The sequence below is a fragment of the Papaver somniferum genome, chromosome 7 (assembly GCF_003573695.1).
Source record: "Papaver somniferum cultivar HN1 chromosome 7, ASM357369v1, whole genome shotgun sequence".
In the NCBI taxonomy this organism is placed as follows: Eukaryota; Viridiplantae; Streptophyta; class Magnoliopsida; order Ranunculales; family Papaveraceae; genus Papaver; species Papaver somniferum.
The window spans coordinates 77,799,952-77,814,031 of record NC_039364.1 but is presented as its reverse complement, the minus strand read 5'-3'; the positions used below and the strand labels follow the sequence as shown (position 1 = coordinate 77,814,031).

At 35.2% G+C, this 14,080-nt stretch overlaps 1 protein-coding gene and 1 long non-coding RNA gene across 2 annotated transcripts; one reads left to right on the top strand and one right to left on the bottom strand.

Moving 5' to 3' along the window:
* Positions 1 to 5,274: 5,274 nt before the first annotated feature.
* On the bottom strand, positions 5,275 to 6,419 carry LOC113297696 (mitochondrial import inner membrane translocase subunit TIM23-2-like). Its single transcript, XM_026546260.1, has 2 exons — positions 5,978 to 6,419; positions 5,275 to 5,840 (listed from the first exon to the last, which is right to left on the bottom strand). The coding sequence occupies exons 1-2, from the start codon at positions 6,246 to 6,248 to the stop codon at positions 5,542 to 5,544; spliced, it is 570 nt and encodes a 189-aa protein (XP_026402045.1). The 5' UTR covers positions 6,249 to 6,419; the 3' UTR covers positions 5,275 to 5,541.
* Positions 6,420 to 7,903: 1,484 nt separating this feature from the next.
* LOC113293273 lies at positions 7,904 to 10,350 on the top strand. Its single transcript, XR_003332174.1, has 4 exons — positions 7,904 to 7,981; positions 8,874 to 9,088; positions 9,494 to 9,616; positions 10,231 to 10,350. It is a non-coding gene; the product is annotated as an uncharacterized LOC113293273 (long non-coding RNA).
* Positions 10,351 to 14,080: the final 3,730 nt, after the last annotated feature.

Genomic DNA, 14,080 nt, shown 5'->3' with positions numbered 1-14,080 from the left:
ACTTTACAAAAAAAAATTATCCTCCGAATATTACAAGTTCAAAACAAACCATGTCATGGCTCTAGGTGGTTCCAAGGGCCAATATAGAAGGTTAGACATCCCATATTCGGAAGTTTTGGTAACTAAGTTAACTTCTGATTATTTCAAGTTCAAAATTTGAAAAGTATCAGTGTTTCCCAAATTCTGATTTTTGGGCCATCGTCCGCCTTTATTTTACTTAAGATCGCACTCGCTTTTTGGATCCGCATAGACCTCACCGTCTGCATTTGATGTGGTTTTAACTTGGCAACCGTTACATGTCCAATTAAATCCAACGGATCATCATGGTTGTGACAACCGTTATAAACTTTATACATTTTATACTCTTTACCTTTAATACCATCGGGCTTATAGAAGACAATCTTAAATGGGAATCCTATCTTCTTGGTATTGCTTCGGTATTTCCTATTCGTCTTCCGTACGTACTTACTATTCTTTCCCTCGTGACTCTTTCGCGTCCCACCTCGCTCACAAATCATTTCAAATCGAATGTCACTAACATGATTATTTTGAACTACCACGCACATGTTATCTTTTGCCTTGTTCATAAGCCATTCCTTTGCCTCCTTCTTATTTCCAAATGTCTAAACGTGCATAAAACAAAACAAATCTAATAAGCATAACCATTTAACATATAAATTTTGAAAAAAAAAAAAAGTAGTAATGAGTATACCAAATCGTTTGCATAGTATAGGGAAGTGTCGGGCCTCAAATAGAAATCATCAACAAACTCTTCAACGGCCTGCATCACAAATTATTATACAATAATCGGAGGTTACTAAATAAGTCAAACTGCCGAATATACTATATTCGGAATCCTATCGGTTACACAAAACACCCGATTTATGCAAATGAATGTACACAGTTTACTGAGTGCAAAAAATGATATAATAGGAAGCTAAAATATATAGTAAAACAGCCGAATATAAATAACCGAGAGATAACTTTAATCGATAAACATCCGATTTTCAAGTTTTCAGAAATTTTATTTTGAGGCCACTGTTATATTCGGCAGTCAAATAATGTTAAAATATTACCGATTGTAAAGGATAAGAATATTGAGTTTTGAAATTTTTTGAGGAATTCGTTTTTGGGGCCATTCGGGAGTAAATAACTCTACATAACTACCGAATGTAGATTTTTTGGAAAACCATTTTGGGTTTTTTTCTCATATTCGGCAGTAAACTACTATCTTGGAACTACCGAATATACATATTTGGTACTCAGTGTGTTATATTCATAAGTTTATTCGAGAAATTATCTACCGAATCTGGGTAGTTCATGGCATTCAATGCATGCAATAATCGGTTTTTCTTGTTTACAAAAGCACACAAACGCATGCAAATCGAGTATTTGAGTTTCTTAACACAATACCTGTGTTTTACATGCATCGTTAGCTTCAATATCAGGCGATTCTCCATTTTCTTCCATGAAAGGGTCGTCTAGGTTTTCCTCTCCACAAAAGTTTGGATCATTCAACATATACCCCAAATCGTCTTCTCTAAACGGTCGTGAACCCTCAACATCTTGTTCTTCGCCATGATTCTCACCTTCTTCTTCATATCCATCCATTTTTGTAGTGATAAAATGGGTTTTCCCTTTTTTCCTTCACCTTCTTCTCTATAACTCTAACAACTCAAAAATGAAAAAGAAATGGAAAAAATGAAACAGAAATCATTCTAATACTGCACCGACTACAATCGGAAGTCTGGGTAATATTTTGGCTTCCGATTGCAATCGGAGGATAACAATGTTATCATATCCTCCGAATATATAAGGGTAATTTCGCCATTATGAATTACGCGAGATAAGGGCTGGCTACATTTTCCATTTGGGTGACCTTTTTTGTTTTATTGATGGCCCCTAAATCCTTTAGAGTGGCCCCTAAAAACGCTAGGATTATTTAGTCACCCTTGGTTAATTTTTCTTTGTTTTGTTTTAATTTGATTTTAGTTTTCAAATTAATTTTTAAAATTAAAACAATTTTTAAAGGCCAGATTTTTTCAAAAAAAGAAGATGTTGTGATTTCAAGATTTGTCGGGTAGGGGCAGGAAGAAAAATGAAACTTATAAAAAAAATTGACCAAACACAAGGCTACACACGAATTAATTGTAATCGGTTCAGTTTCTCACATTTCTCTTTATTCCCCTTTTTTATCACGATTTATGTTTCTGTCATTATTTCTCCCCTACTTCATGGGATTATGCAAGGCTACATGTGAATTAATTGTAATCGATTCAGTTTCTCACATATCTCTTTATTCCCCTTTTTTGTCATGATTTCTGTTTTTGTCATTTCTCCCCAACTTCGTGTAATTACGCATGCTTGAGAAATAGTTCATGATAATAGGTAAAGAGACAAGAAAAGGATCAAGAATTATTAAATATTATTATAAATTTTAGGAAAATGAACAAACACAAATCTATGTAAATTGGGAACCCAACAATTTATATCAAAGAGAAAAATTAAATTCTAATGCCAACAAATTTTGCTGATTTTAAAGTAATTTTAGTTTTTTTTAGTTTTGTTACAAGTTTGGTGAATGATCTTTGATGATATTTTTTGAAGTAGTGAACGAAGTAGTGTTCTACTGCCCATAGGATTTGCTCTAACGATTAACTATGTTTGTCCCAAAGGGTTGTATGACTTACATACACAATATTAAAAGATTCGAGGGTAAGTACATGTTTATTAACCAACTCCTTAAAACATTTAGACCTGTATCGATTGGTTAGATTCTTCTCAGACAATTACAACATGTATGAACGATGGATACATTTGAAACACATATCCTTGCTCGTGCCGTTACGGCACGGGATGAGACCTAGTAATAATAATAAAATAAGGGATCATAAGGTGTGGGACCGGCCATGGCTAGGGCATGGCCGACCGGCTAGTAGGCCCGGTCTCGTGACACCTTTCCCTACTTTTTAATTATTTTTCATCGTGTGAAGGAAATATGGAGAAACTGCGAGTTTTGCTCAAACGAGAGAGTTTGCTCAAATGAAGGAGTTTTCATGAGATTAGGAAAAATAATAAAATAAAAGGGAGAGGCGTGGGACCGGCCGGCGGGCCCGGTCCCCTTAGGCGCCTCTTTATTATTTTATTATTATTATTATTTTTCTTCCCTATTTTGCATCGGTTTCCTCGTTCGTCCATATTTTTGAGTGTTCGTTCGTGTACTCGAATGCTCGTTCGTGCATTATTGCTAAGTACACTCACACCATTTTCTCGGGGCTTACTAGGTGGTGGCCCAGATGCCTGGTGAATATGTATTACTAATTCATGGAATTCAACTGAGAATCAGCCATGAGACGGAGTAATAAAATAAATTGAATATCTATTACTAATCCATGGAATTCAGCTGAGAATCAGCCATGGAACGGAGTAATGAGATAGAATGATTATCTATTACTAATCCATGGAATCCAGCTGAGGATCAGCCATGGAACAGAGCAATGAGATAAAATAGATTATTTTCTAGGATTTCAATTGATTAATGACACGCTAGAATTAATCTATGAATTGCTCTATACTAGCATGCGATATGTTTAAGAGCAGGTTTATTCGAGAATCGAGGTATGAGATAATGGAAGCATCAGACTCGTTCTGAATATTGGGGACGTATAGTCAGGGAACAACAAACAGTGTGGCATCCTGAAGACGTTAGCGCTCTATACTAGCATGCAATATGTCTAGGAATCGTCCAATCGTTAAGAGATTCTATACACGCTCTCTCTACATAGTCAAGGAACAATAAACGGTGTGACGTCCTAAAGACGTTAGCGCTCTATACTAGCATGCAATATGTGTAGGAGTCGTCCAATCATTTCGATTCTACGTAGAGGTGATGATGAAATGTGCAAAGTGTCGAAAGCTCAGCTGAGAGGCTTTTCGAGGAACATATTCATCATAGCTCTGAGAGGATGCTCACTCAGTCAAAGATCATGAAATGGTTCACGAATCATAAAATATGAGTTTCACATACATTCCTGAAGCCAGATCAGAAACATGCAGTATCAGGATTTTACGATTTTAACCTTTGTCGAAAATCCACCATCAACATGGAGCAATAAAGGAAGCAAGAAACCCTACGAAAGAACTCAAGCCATTTCTCAAATTTCAACAGGAGCCAACTCTTCTAACACATTTAGTTGTAGCCCAAACTCAAGTTTTTAGAGATTTAAATCAAAAGCATCGAATTTCTATCATCACCATCAACAAAAACATAATCAGTTGTACTATCATATCCAGGTTAGACCGAATTGAAGCTTCAACTTCGTTTTAAAAATAACACACAATATTATACAGCTTGACCCAGGTTTTGAACCTTAACCAGGATAAGTATAATTTGGATCAAGAGAGAAGAAGAAGAACCTATCGGGGGTTGGGGGAAGACACCTATCAGATTCAACCTACCTGCTAACATGGAACATAATCCAGGAACAAGATTTAATTGCACAATATAACCCCAAGTAAATATGAATAACAGTTTCTCAGATATCTATTTGCTGCTTACTACTAACTCAGCGATTAATTAGAAAAGACTACTTAACAAAAGTATAAATATAAGCAACAATAAACTTTTTCACTATTCGGGTAGACAATTAGGAACCCCGTGACTCCGTAAGAGCTGCTGAAAAACTGAGAACTGTTTTACATAACGGATCAGCTTAGTCACTTACCTACAGGTGGATTTTGGATCCATTTGACCAACAAATGTTGAATGGGCTGGCTGATTCCAGTAAATATGAAAGCTATTTGTGAAAGAATTTATCCAATAAAGATATATTATCATGTAGTGCAAAATAAATTAAGCAGAACAAAATCAATTTCTAAACTTGTGACATATAGACTGGACAGTCTTTAATCATTAGTTCTCATGTAGTGGGTTTGCACCAGTAAGTAGGAAACTACGATGTAAGGAAATGGAACACAATTCATTGAACCAGACATCAGTTGAAATGCAGAAAACTGAATACTGAACAGTGAGAAGTGAAACACAACCAACAAGGAAGGATGTAATGAATGAGTTTGACATAACCTCAAAACTGCTCACATCATTGCACTTAGCTCCAACATCCAATGTTGGCACCTCAATTATTCGATATATAAACACTTCATCAAAAGTTACAAAAGACTGAAAGAGAGAAGAAAAAGATGGAATTTCTACAGTAACAGCAAGAGATATGTAATGAAAAGCAAACCCAACAAGACAAACAGCCGCAATAAGAATTGAATCGTTGAATAAAAAATACTGACATCGGGATTTCATAAATAAATGGAGAAGTGAAAGGATTACATGTAGTTGTATCACTCATATTATGCCAAAATTATGGCTCTCAACGAAAAATCATACAATGTTCATCCCCAATATAGATTATTCAGCATATTAACCATTCCTCAATTACAAGGGGAAAAAAATATATTATTGTTTTCATTGAAGACCAATTTCACAAAAAAACACCTACCATAAACCAGTAAGGAGAAGAATAACAAACCCTATATTGGAATATATCTCTTGACCACTTGTTTTCCAGCAACTGCAGCTCCCACGACTAATCCTCCAATTGCACCGCCAACTGCAGCAGACCTCACACCCTTGGCGGCTTTAAATAAAGCTCCAGTTCCAAGCCCAGCCAAAACACTATTAATCACATCATCTGTATCTCTAAGTTCTACTATTCCACTTTCAATTCCTGCATACATTAATCCTATCACACCAATTCGATTTCCAATTTTCCGACCAGAGTGACCAGATGCATTTAAGATTCGATTAATTTTAAGCTTCAAAGTATCACCTGTACATAATGAAAAGCATTTCCCTTGAAATCATACACTGAAATTTTAAAAATTTCTGAGATAAAATGAAAAGATTAAAATTTTTGATTTTCTCCCAAATGAAAAACCCCAAGATAAACCATTTCTAAAAGACTACCTTGTTCAGAAGCTTTAACACCTTCAATAAAACCTTTTCCAGCACCAAAGATAGCTCCAGAAAGATAACCAAAACCAGTATAATATGTCAAATTTTCACCCCAAGATCTACGAAGAGCTACAGATTCTTCTTGAAATAGAAATTCAGGTGAAGTCGGTAACTTATAAAGCTGTTGCATTGGTAGTTGTAAGTCTTTGTATGGATTATAAAGTTTGGTATTGGTGTTATAATCTTCATCATTCTGACCACCACTTTGTCTTGAATCCACCATTTTTATCTCTATCTAGTGTTTTCTTAATTCTTCTGCAATCGTATCGATAAATTCTGGGGGCTTTGCTTTTGATTTTTTCTAGGGTTCGTAACAAGTTAACGGAGAAGAGATCAGGGATGATCAAAACCTCATTTCTCTCTTCGATGGGTAAAAACTAAGAAAAGGGTTCATTAGGGAAAAAAGAGAAGACCAAAGTACCATTTTAACCTTTGTGAGGAAGCGGAATACCGGATAATAAATACCATATTCCCACACTACGGCAATTTGGTTCCTGGAGCTGCTTGTACAGAGTTGCTCCAAAAGTAAAGGCAGGGCCGCACCAGGGAATTTGCCCAAGTGAAAAATACTAGAATCACCCTACTATACGGGTTCAATATATAGAAGCCCCACTAAATGGATCATCCACTATCAACTCCATGCTTTAAGAAAATGATATTACTAGGCCCAAAATATCAAATTTTCTTCGGATCTGGCCCATAATTAATTATTAGAGATTTTAATAATGACAACACTACCCTTTTGTATATAAACAAGAGGAATATCAGAAGATTCTTTTCATTTTCAGATTTCGTCTCTCTCTCTTCCAGACGAGTTTATCTCCTGCAGAAATGGTTTCTCTTCATTTCCAGATCTGAAACAATTATTCTCTCTCGAAATCAAGTTCTCACACAGTTAAACATCCCCAACAACTCGTGTTCTTGCGATTTCAGTGATGAGAAGATCTGAAGAAGAATCAACCAAATGATACGAACCTAAATCCGAGCATAAAGAAACTCGATTCAATTCAATCGAAGAGAAATATCTAGAAAAATGAACCAAAGTAAGTTTAATCTTTTCATATCCTTTTTAATTTAATTAAGAGCTTTAATCTATCAATCTCGAGTTGAAATCAAAATCTCTGAAGTTTGATTTTAAAAGTTTTGAAAAAAATATGAAAACGAATCTCGATTTCGTTGTTTGATCCTTGATCAGAGTTTGGATCTTTAATCTACAACATCTACTCACTCTGGTTGTTTTGATGTAATTTTTTTGAAGAATTTTGAACAAATATTTCAGATCTGTTCTTCATCAAAATCGACGTAAATATAATTGTAGCTCCGATCTATAAACTGATTTGAGATTTGATATCAGCAAATCATCGTCTCTATTACCCATAGTTTTAATTTTAATTTCAACCACTCTTAATTTTCAATTTCATTTTATTCTTGATAGATAATTTTACGAAATTTATTTTCAATTGTTTAAACAATAACAACAGATGCAGTTTCATGACACAAACTATATATCTAATCGAAATTATGCTTTCAATTTTACTGGCAGTTTAATCTTCTACCATAGTTTGATTATGTTGGAAGAAACCTTTACTGGAAATGATACTTGTTGGCTTCTAGCCATGCTGAGTATGAGGAGGTGGTGGTGGTGGCGCAGATGCAGGTTTTAGTGGGGGATTTTTGACCTGTTGAGTGGTGGAGAAGTAAGTGGAGGTGTCATGTTCAGCAGTGGTGGTGGAATTGCAGAGTGTTTCAACTGTTCCATTAAGTTTGTGATTCTAGGAGGTTGTGGTGGAGGAAGTGCAGGTTATAGATGAGGATTTGGAGCCAATATTGGTGCTGATGGCGGTGTTTTCAATGTCAATTTGTATATAATAACTTGTTTGTGTTGCTTGCGGTGAATATTTGGTATGTAGAGGATCTGCAGGCTAGGTAAAGTGAAAAAATAGGGATTGAAATCAGGTAAGTTAGTTATTAGGATTGATTTTAATTTTTAATTTGAGATAATAAGGCTTAGGTTGATGTCTGTTAACAATATATGAACTTAATGCATTCATATCTTAGAGTGGCCTCTCGATTTGTTCATGTTTTGTAAGATATTACTACTAATTATAGTCTGACAGATCTTTTTGGTTTAGGAAACTGATATGTGTAACTGAAAGAGTGCGCATTGGATAGTAAGTAAATGTTTACCTCCTCTCAGTCAGACAGTCACATTACGCAAAATTTAGAATGGCTATTAGACATGTAGTGAATCAGATTAAAAAAAAAGTATGTTGTTCTCTTTGGAACTGAAAATATGGTCCATCTTAATGATTTCATTGTTTCAGTTTATTAAATGAGGAGGGCATTTTAGTTTTTTATTGGGGGGTTTTCTTGTTTGAGTACAAAATGCATGTGTAATCAGTAGTTACATATGCATATGGCATATGTAAACATTAGTTACACATGCATATTAGCATGTGTAACTAGCCGTTACACATCTAATATGCATGTGTAACTCGTAGTGACAGTACAATACTTCATCTCTATCTTCCTCTACGCAACTTCTTATATAGAGTTTGACGTTAAACCTTAAAAATGCTTAGTTGTTTTGCTTTGTCTGTGGTCTTGCTGAGCTTGGGTTGTGTGTTATTTACACGTCAAATCATGTGTTCCTTCTTGTATCAGAAGGAATAATTGTTGTTCTCAGGAGATCATACCTTACTTGTTCTTAATACTGATTAGCTCATTTGGCAGGATTTTTTGTTTGTTTTCATTTATGGATTTGAGTCAGCTGGCTCAGAAGAAAAATTTCATACTTTGCTTGTTCATATACCTAAGCATGAGACATGAATTATAGCTCATTTGGCAGGATTTTTGGTGTTTGGTCTGATTGGAACAAGTCAAGTTAGTGATGAAGGTGATGTTGAGTTCAAGGCTGTTCTTTTTGTTCCTCCAAAGGCTCCTCATGATCTGTATGGGAGTTACTACAATGCTAACAAGTCCAACTTGAAGTTATACGTCAGACGTGTCTTCATCTCAGATGGATTCGATGATCTTCTGCCCAAGTACCTGAACTTTTTGATGGTAACCATTTTTCCCCAAGATATATAGGTTCATCATTATAAACGAGGCATAGCCGCATAGAATAAATTGCAAGCTTTGCTACATGGATAATAGCTGAACATTACTTTTTTTGGTATATTATGTAGGGTCTTATGGACTCAGTTACTTTACCACTTAATGTATCGTATGAATTTGTTGATTTTATGTTGACATATATAAGTATGATGCATGTGTAACTCCTAGTTACACAATTCAGATGCATGTGTATCTGCAAGTTACACATGCTAATTGAATGTGTATCTTATAGTTACACATGCTAACCGAATGTGTAACTGCTAGTTGCACATGCTATGCGGATCTACTGGTTTCTATCTACGTTGTGCTTATTTTTTGTTGAGTTTATTGGTTTTGTGTTGTCTTGTGCAGGGAAACACATTAGGAAGTTGGTTAAAGATGGATTCATCAGCTGCAAACCAAACCACATTCACTCTCCATATCATGCACGGAGAATGACAAAAGCCAGATTGAGGGGTTTTCACTCTGGATATGGTACGTTATACATAATAATTTACATTTTTTTTTCTTTTCAGTATTCATAGTGTTTATTTGGCTTCCAGCCTGCACTGAACCCTTAGCTACACCTGTACTTATGGATTAACTCTGTCATCATTTCTCAGTAGTATGCGCTATGTCAATAAATCAGATTAAAATACAGCTGACAGTGTTCTTTAGATTACTTGATTGCAGTACTAAAAGTATTATGGCGTGCAATTCGGTAGTTTAATTAGTTAAGATTGATTGTTCTAACAATCACTGAATTTACTACCTTGTGAGACTTATTTGTAACATAATACATCTATTAAATTTTTATTGGGAATTTTAGCTGATTGTGTTTGATTTTCCTTTTGTATTTATTGGTATGCAAAAGTATGTGAAACTTATAGATACACATGCTAATTAGATGTGTAACTTCTAGTTACACAAGCTAATTTGATGTGTAATTTCTAGTTACACATGCCGATTGAATGTGTAACTTCAGGTTACATATATTTTACTTACATATAGTATTTACACAATTGGTTACCAAATTAGTAGGTCTTTCACAAGTAGTAGTATTGTGTATGATTAAACCTAAGTAGTTACTTGTGCTTTGAATGATTCAGGTTCAGTTAGTGATTGAGAATTTAGAGCAATTGTTCCTGAAACAATAAAAATGAGCGGCTTGTTGTCAATGATGATCGAGGTGATAAGTTAATGCTACTGCGAGCAAATCCAGATGCCCCTATATATCTCTGTCTATAGGTAAGTAGTGGAAATGGTTTGTTTAAGTAAATGTAGGACTAACTAGTGGAGATATGTTAACCAGTTTAAGTCCATAACAAGTCCATAGTGAAAGTAGTGTATGGACAACATAATGATTTGTTTATGCATTGACCAGATTCTGTCATTTTCTGCGTATATTATAGCTTGTTACTCATACCTGGATGCAGAATGAGGTTATGACTCAAGATACATTCACTTGCTTTCAAGTTTCTTTATTGTGTTGTGAAGAAACCGATCTCATGAGGATATGTAACTTCTGCATACACATCGATATGGATGTGTAACTGATGATTACACATGACGGATGCATGTGTAACTCCCAGTTACACATGCTAAGATAGGTTATCATGTGTATTTTCTGTGATCTTTGTTCTATAATTTTGCCTTACAATTCGTTCTAATATTTTTTTTTCTTTTTTTGCTTTTTGTTCATCCAACCTAATACATGGATGTTTATTTCGTTGCAGATATGCAAGCATTTTGGAGGGAGGAAGACAAGAAGGAAAGGCAAAGATTTAAACTTCATAAAAGCACAAATCAGACGCATGTGTAACTCTCAATTACACTAGATAGATGCATATGTAACTCTCAATTACACTAGACAGATGCGTGTGTAACTTCTAGTTACACATGCTAAGAAATTAATAAATGAATATTAAAGTATTACATTTATTTTTTGTATGCGTTCTTTTTGATGTCTATTTTCTTGATGTGTAACTTTGCATTACACATGGCATAAGGATGTGTAACTTCTGGATACACATGTCATATGCATGTGTAACTTCTGTTTACACATTCACACTGTATTTTAATAATTTTGGGCCTACATTTAATAATTTTGGGCTTAAATTTTAAATTTTATTTAATTATGGGTTTGACAATATATAAAAGGGTATGGATGTCCTTTAATAACTCGGGGCCTAGATTTAAATTTGTTTTAATTAAGGGCCTCATATTATGGGTTATCCATGGGTTGGGCCTTAGCCTAATTTTCCCCTTGCCCAAATTCTAGGCCGGGTCTAATGGATCCAGAATCCAAGTTTCTCGCTATTGAAGTGTTGTTAATAAGGCTATTGTTACCTTGATTTCCAGAGAGTGCTTAGTTTTGCTTGGATCCAAGATGGAAGTAATCCAGGCACGCCCTTTAAAACCGCGTACTAAAAAAGCATTATACGTCGTTCCTAACTGCGTACCAGCGAATATTTTACGAAAATATTCTTCCACACGCCCTTAGGAACTGTGTACCTCGGTTGAAGAAGAAGAGAGAAAAAAAGAAAAAGAAGAAGGAGTGCGGGCGGTTTCTGTGTGTTTTAGGGTTCTCTATGGCACGCCCTTAGAGAAGAGCGCGTGGACCGGTCAATACGCGGTTAGGAAAGACGCATCTGAGTTTTCCAATGCCGCGCCACTTCAAACTGCGTGTCGCGCCACTTCAAACTGCGCATCTCCTAGGAATCTTGGATCCCCACTACGGTCGGGCGTTGAGTTTTGGTGACGTAGATCGGTGAGAAACTTGAATCCTGGCGTACCATTAGACCCAACCTAAAGAGGATGTCGTTGTCATAGAGTGTGTGTTGTTGTTTTTCTGGACGACTGCACAGCGAAAAATAACAGGTTAGCTCGTTATGGAGCTAGCTTGCCGTAAAATGGAAGTGGGGATTTGGTTTTGTTTTTAGTTTCTTCTTCTAAGCTTAGGTAATTCTTTACCTTATCACCTTTAGGTTTTGGATATTTTTGTTGTTAAATTATATTTAACCGGTAGATTTTATTTTCGCAAGTGAATATCATACCTCAAACTTATTTAACGGGCCTAGTTGTTTTTATACCTGAACTTGGTTAATTATCCTTATCTTAGGATGATGTCTTATAAATTCGTATCATCCAAAACAAATTAAGTTTGTGAATGTTTTTTTATCCGTGATATCACAAAACAAAATGAAAAATTAGGCATGGCAAATAAAATGCAGTTTCACATGATATTTATCATTTATATCGGTTTCTCATAACACAATGGAGCTTTTTTCATGGCTATTGTTTCACTCAAAAAACTCAGCCTCCTGCTCGTTTTGATCTTTTGACCAAATCAATGTAGGAGTGTGCTAATTGAACTTCTACGTTGTCCAAGGACGAATTTGCGATCCTTCCCCTTGGGTCCGAGATATATTGATTAGTAGAGTTTTCTTTTTTCTTCAAACTTCATATGTCATTTTGAAGATGAAGTCCTCAACAACGATACTATTGCATTCAAAATCTTTTGAACTGTCTTGGATTCGAAATAGGGGTAATAAAAACTGAAGGTCTTAGAGAGATTTAAAGGCATGAGTAACTGGATTCTCTTGCCCGAGGATTCGATCTAATAGGATTATCAGTCTATTATAGACGCAATCAAGTCTTTCTCACATAAATCACCAAGATAGACTCGTTGTTTTAATCCGGCAGTGATTCTCATCGAATTATTATTAAACTCTTATGGTTTCTTCCTAAAAATCTCTCGAACTGAAGGCGAAGTTCATTTGTATACCTAGTGGAAATGAAGTATCCATTTGGGTTTCTTTTTGGTCATCTGTTACCCATTCTACTTCTCGGGTTGTGAATGATCCTCCTAAGGATAATTCTATTTCGGCTCTTCAATCAAATTTAAAGGACAAATAAAAAAATGTTATCTCTAAGATTCAGAAGAAGACTATGGATAAGATGATAGATATGTACCATGCTTACTCTCTAGGTATTGTTATAGAGGTTCATAATCCGCATAAAGGTTGGAATTTTATTGCTAATGGGATTTCTAAAGCTTGTAAACTGTCAGATAATTTAGGACGTCGTAGTATCAATTGAAGGCTTTCGTTTTCTTATGGCTTATCCTGATGAAGTTTATAATACTTTTTCGACGGGTAAGTCTTTCATAATAGATTAGTCTAATGTCACAATCTGGCATTGGAAACCATAAGATTCATACATTAATTCATGATCATACTGGGGAATCTTCATTTTGGTTAGGAATAAGGGGTTTACCCTTTTACTTTTGGGATTTGAATTCCTTCCAGGAGATTTTCTCCCCATGGGGCAAAGTGGTAGAAGTCCATCAGTCAACAACTAATTTCACTAAGTTGAATTGTTGCAAGATCAAGGTATCAGGTGACTTATCTTTGGTATCTGCCACGTATTTTTTCAAAGATATTTAGCCGAGTCTTCAAAGGATTCAACATCACTTGATTGATATTTCAGTTTTCTTAAATAAAGTCAGGTCTATCGTCATACCATCTATGTGTTTGGAAGTTTCGATAGTTCAACCACAAGATACAGATCAGTCTATTAAGATTATTTCATCAGTAGGAAATAATCGTGATTTAACTTCAAATCTCCCAGGTAATACGTCAATAAGAGAATTAAATATAACATTGAAAAGGGTATCAGATAGATTGATATGTGATAATTTGATGGATAAGGACTCTTTTTCAGTTCTTGTGTCGGATCCAGTTGGACCTGATGGTAATCCTAACCTGTGGATAACAATTCAAGTAAAAAATGGGTAAAAAAAATTTTAGTACCCAAAAGGGTAACTTTGCTGACTTTAACTTCATGGGCTCCTCTAACGGAATAAGGCCAGCCCGTGATTCCTCAAGTATTTTTGAAGCGTTAGATGATTCTTCGTCTCCTGCATTGAATAACAAATATGATCTTAATTTGATATTT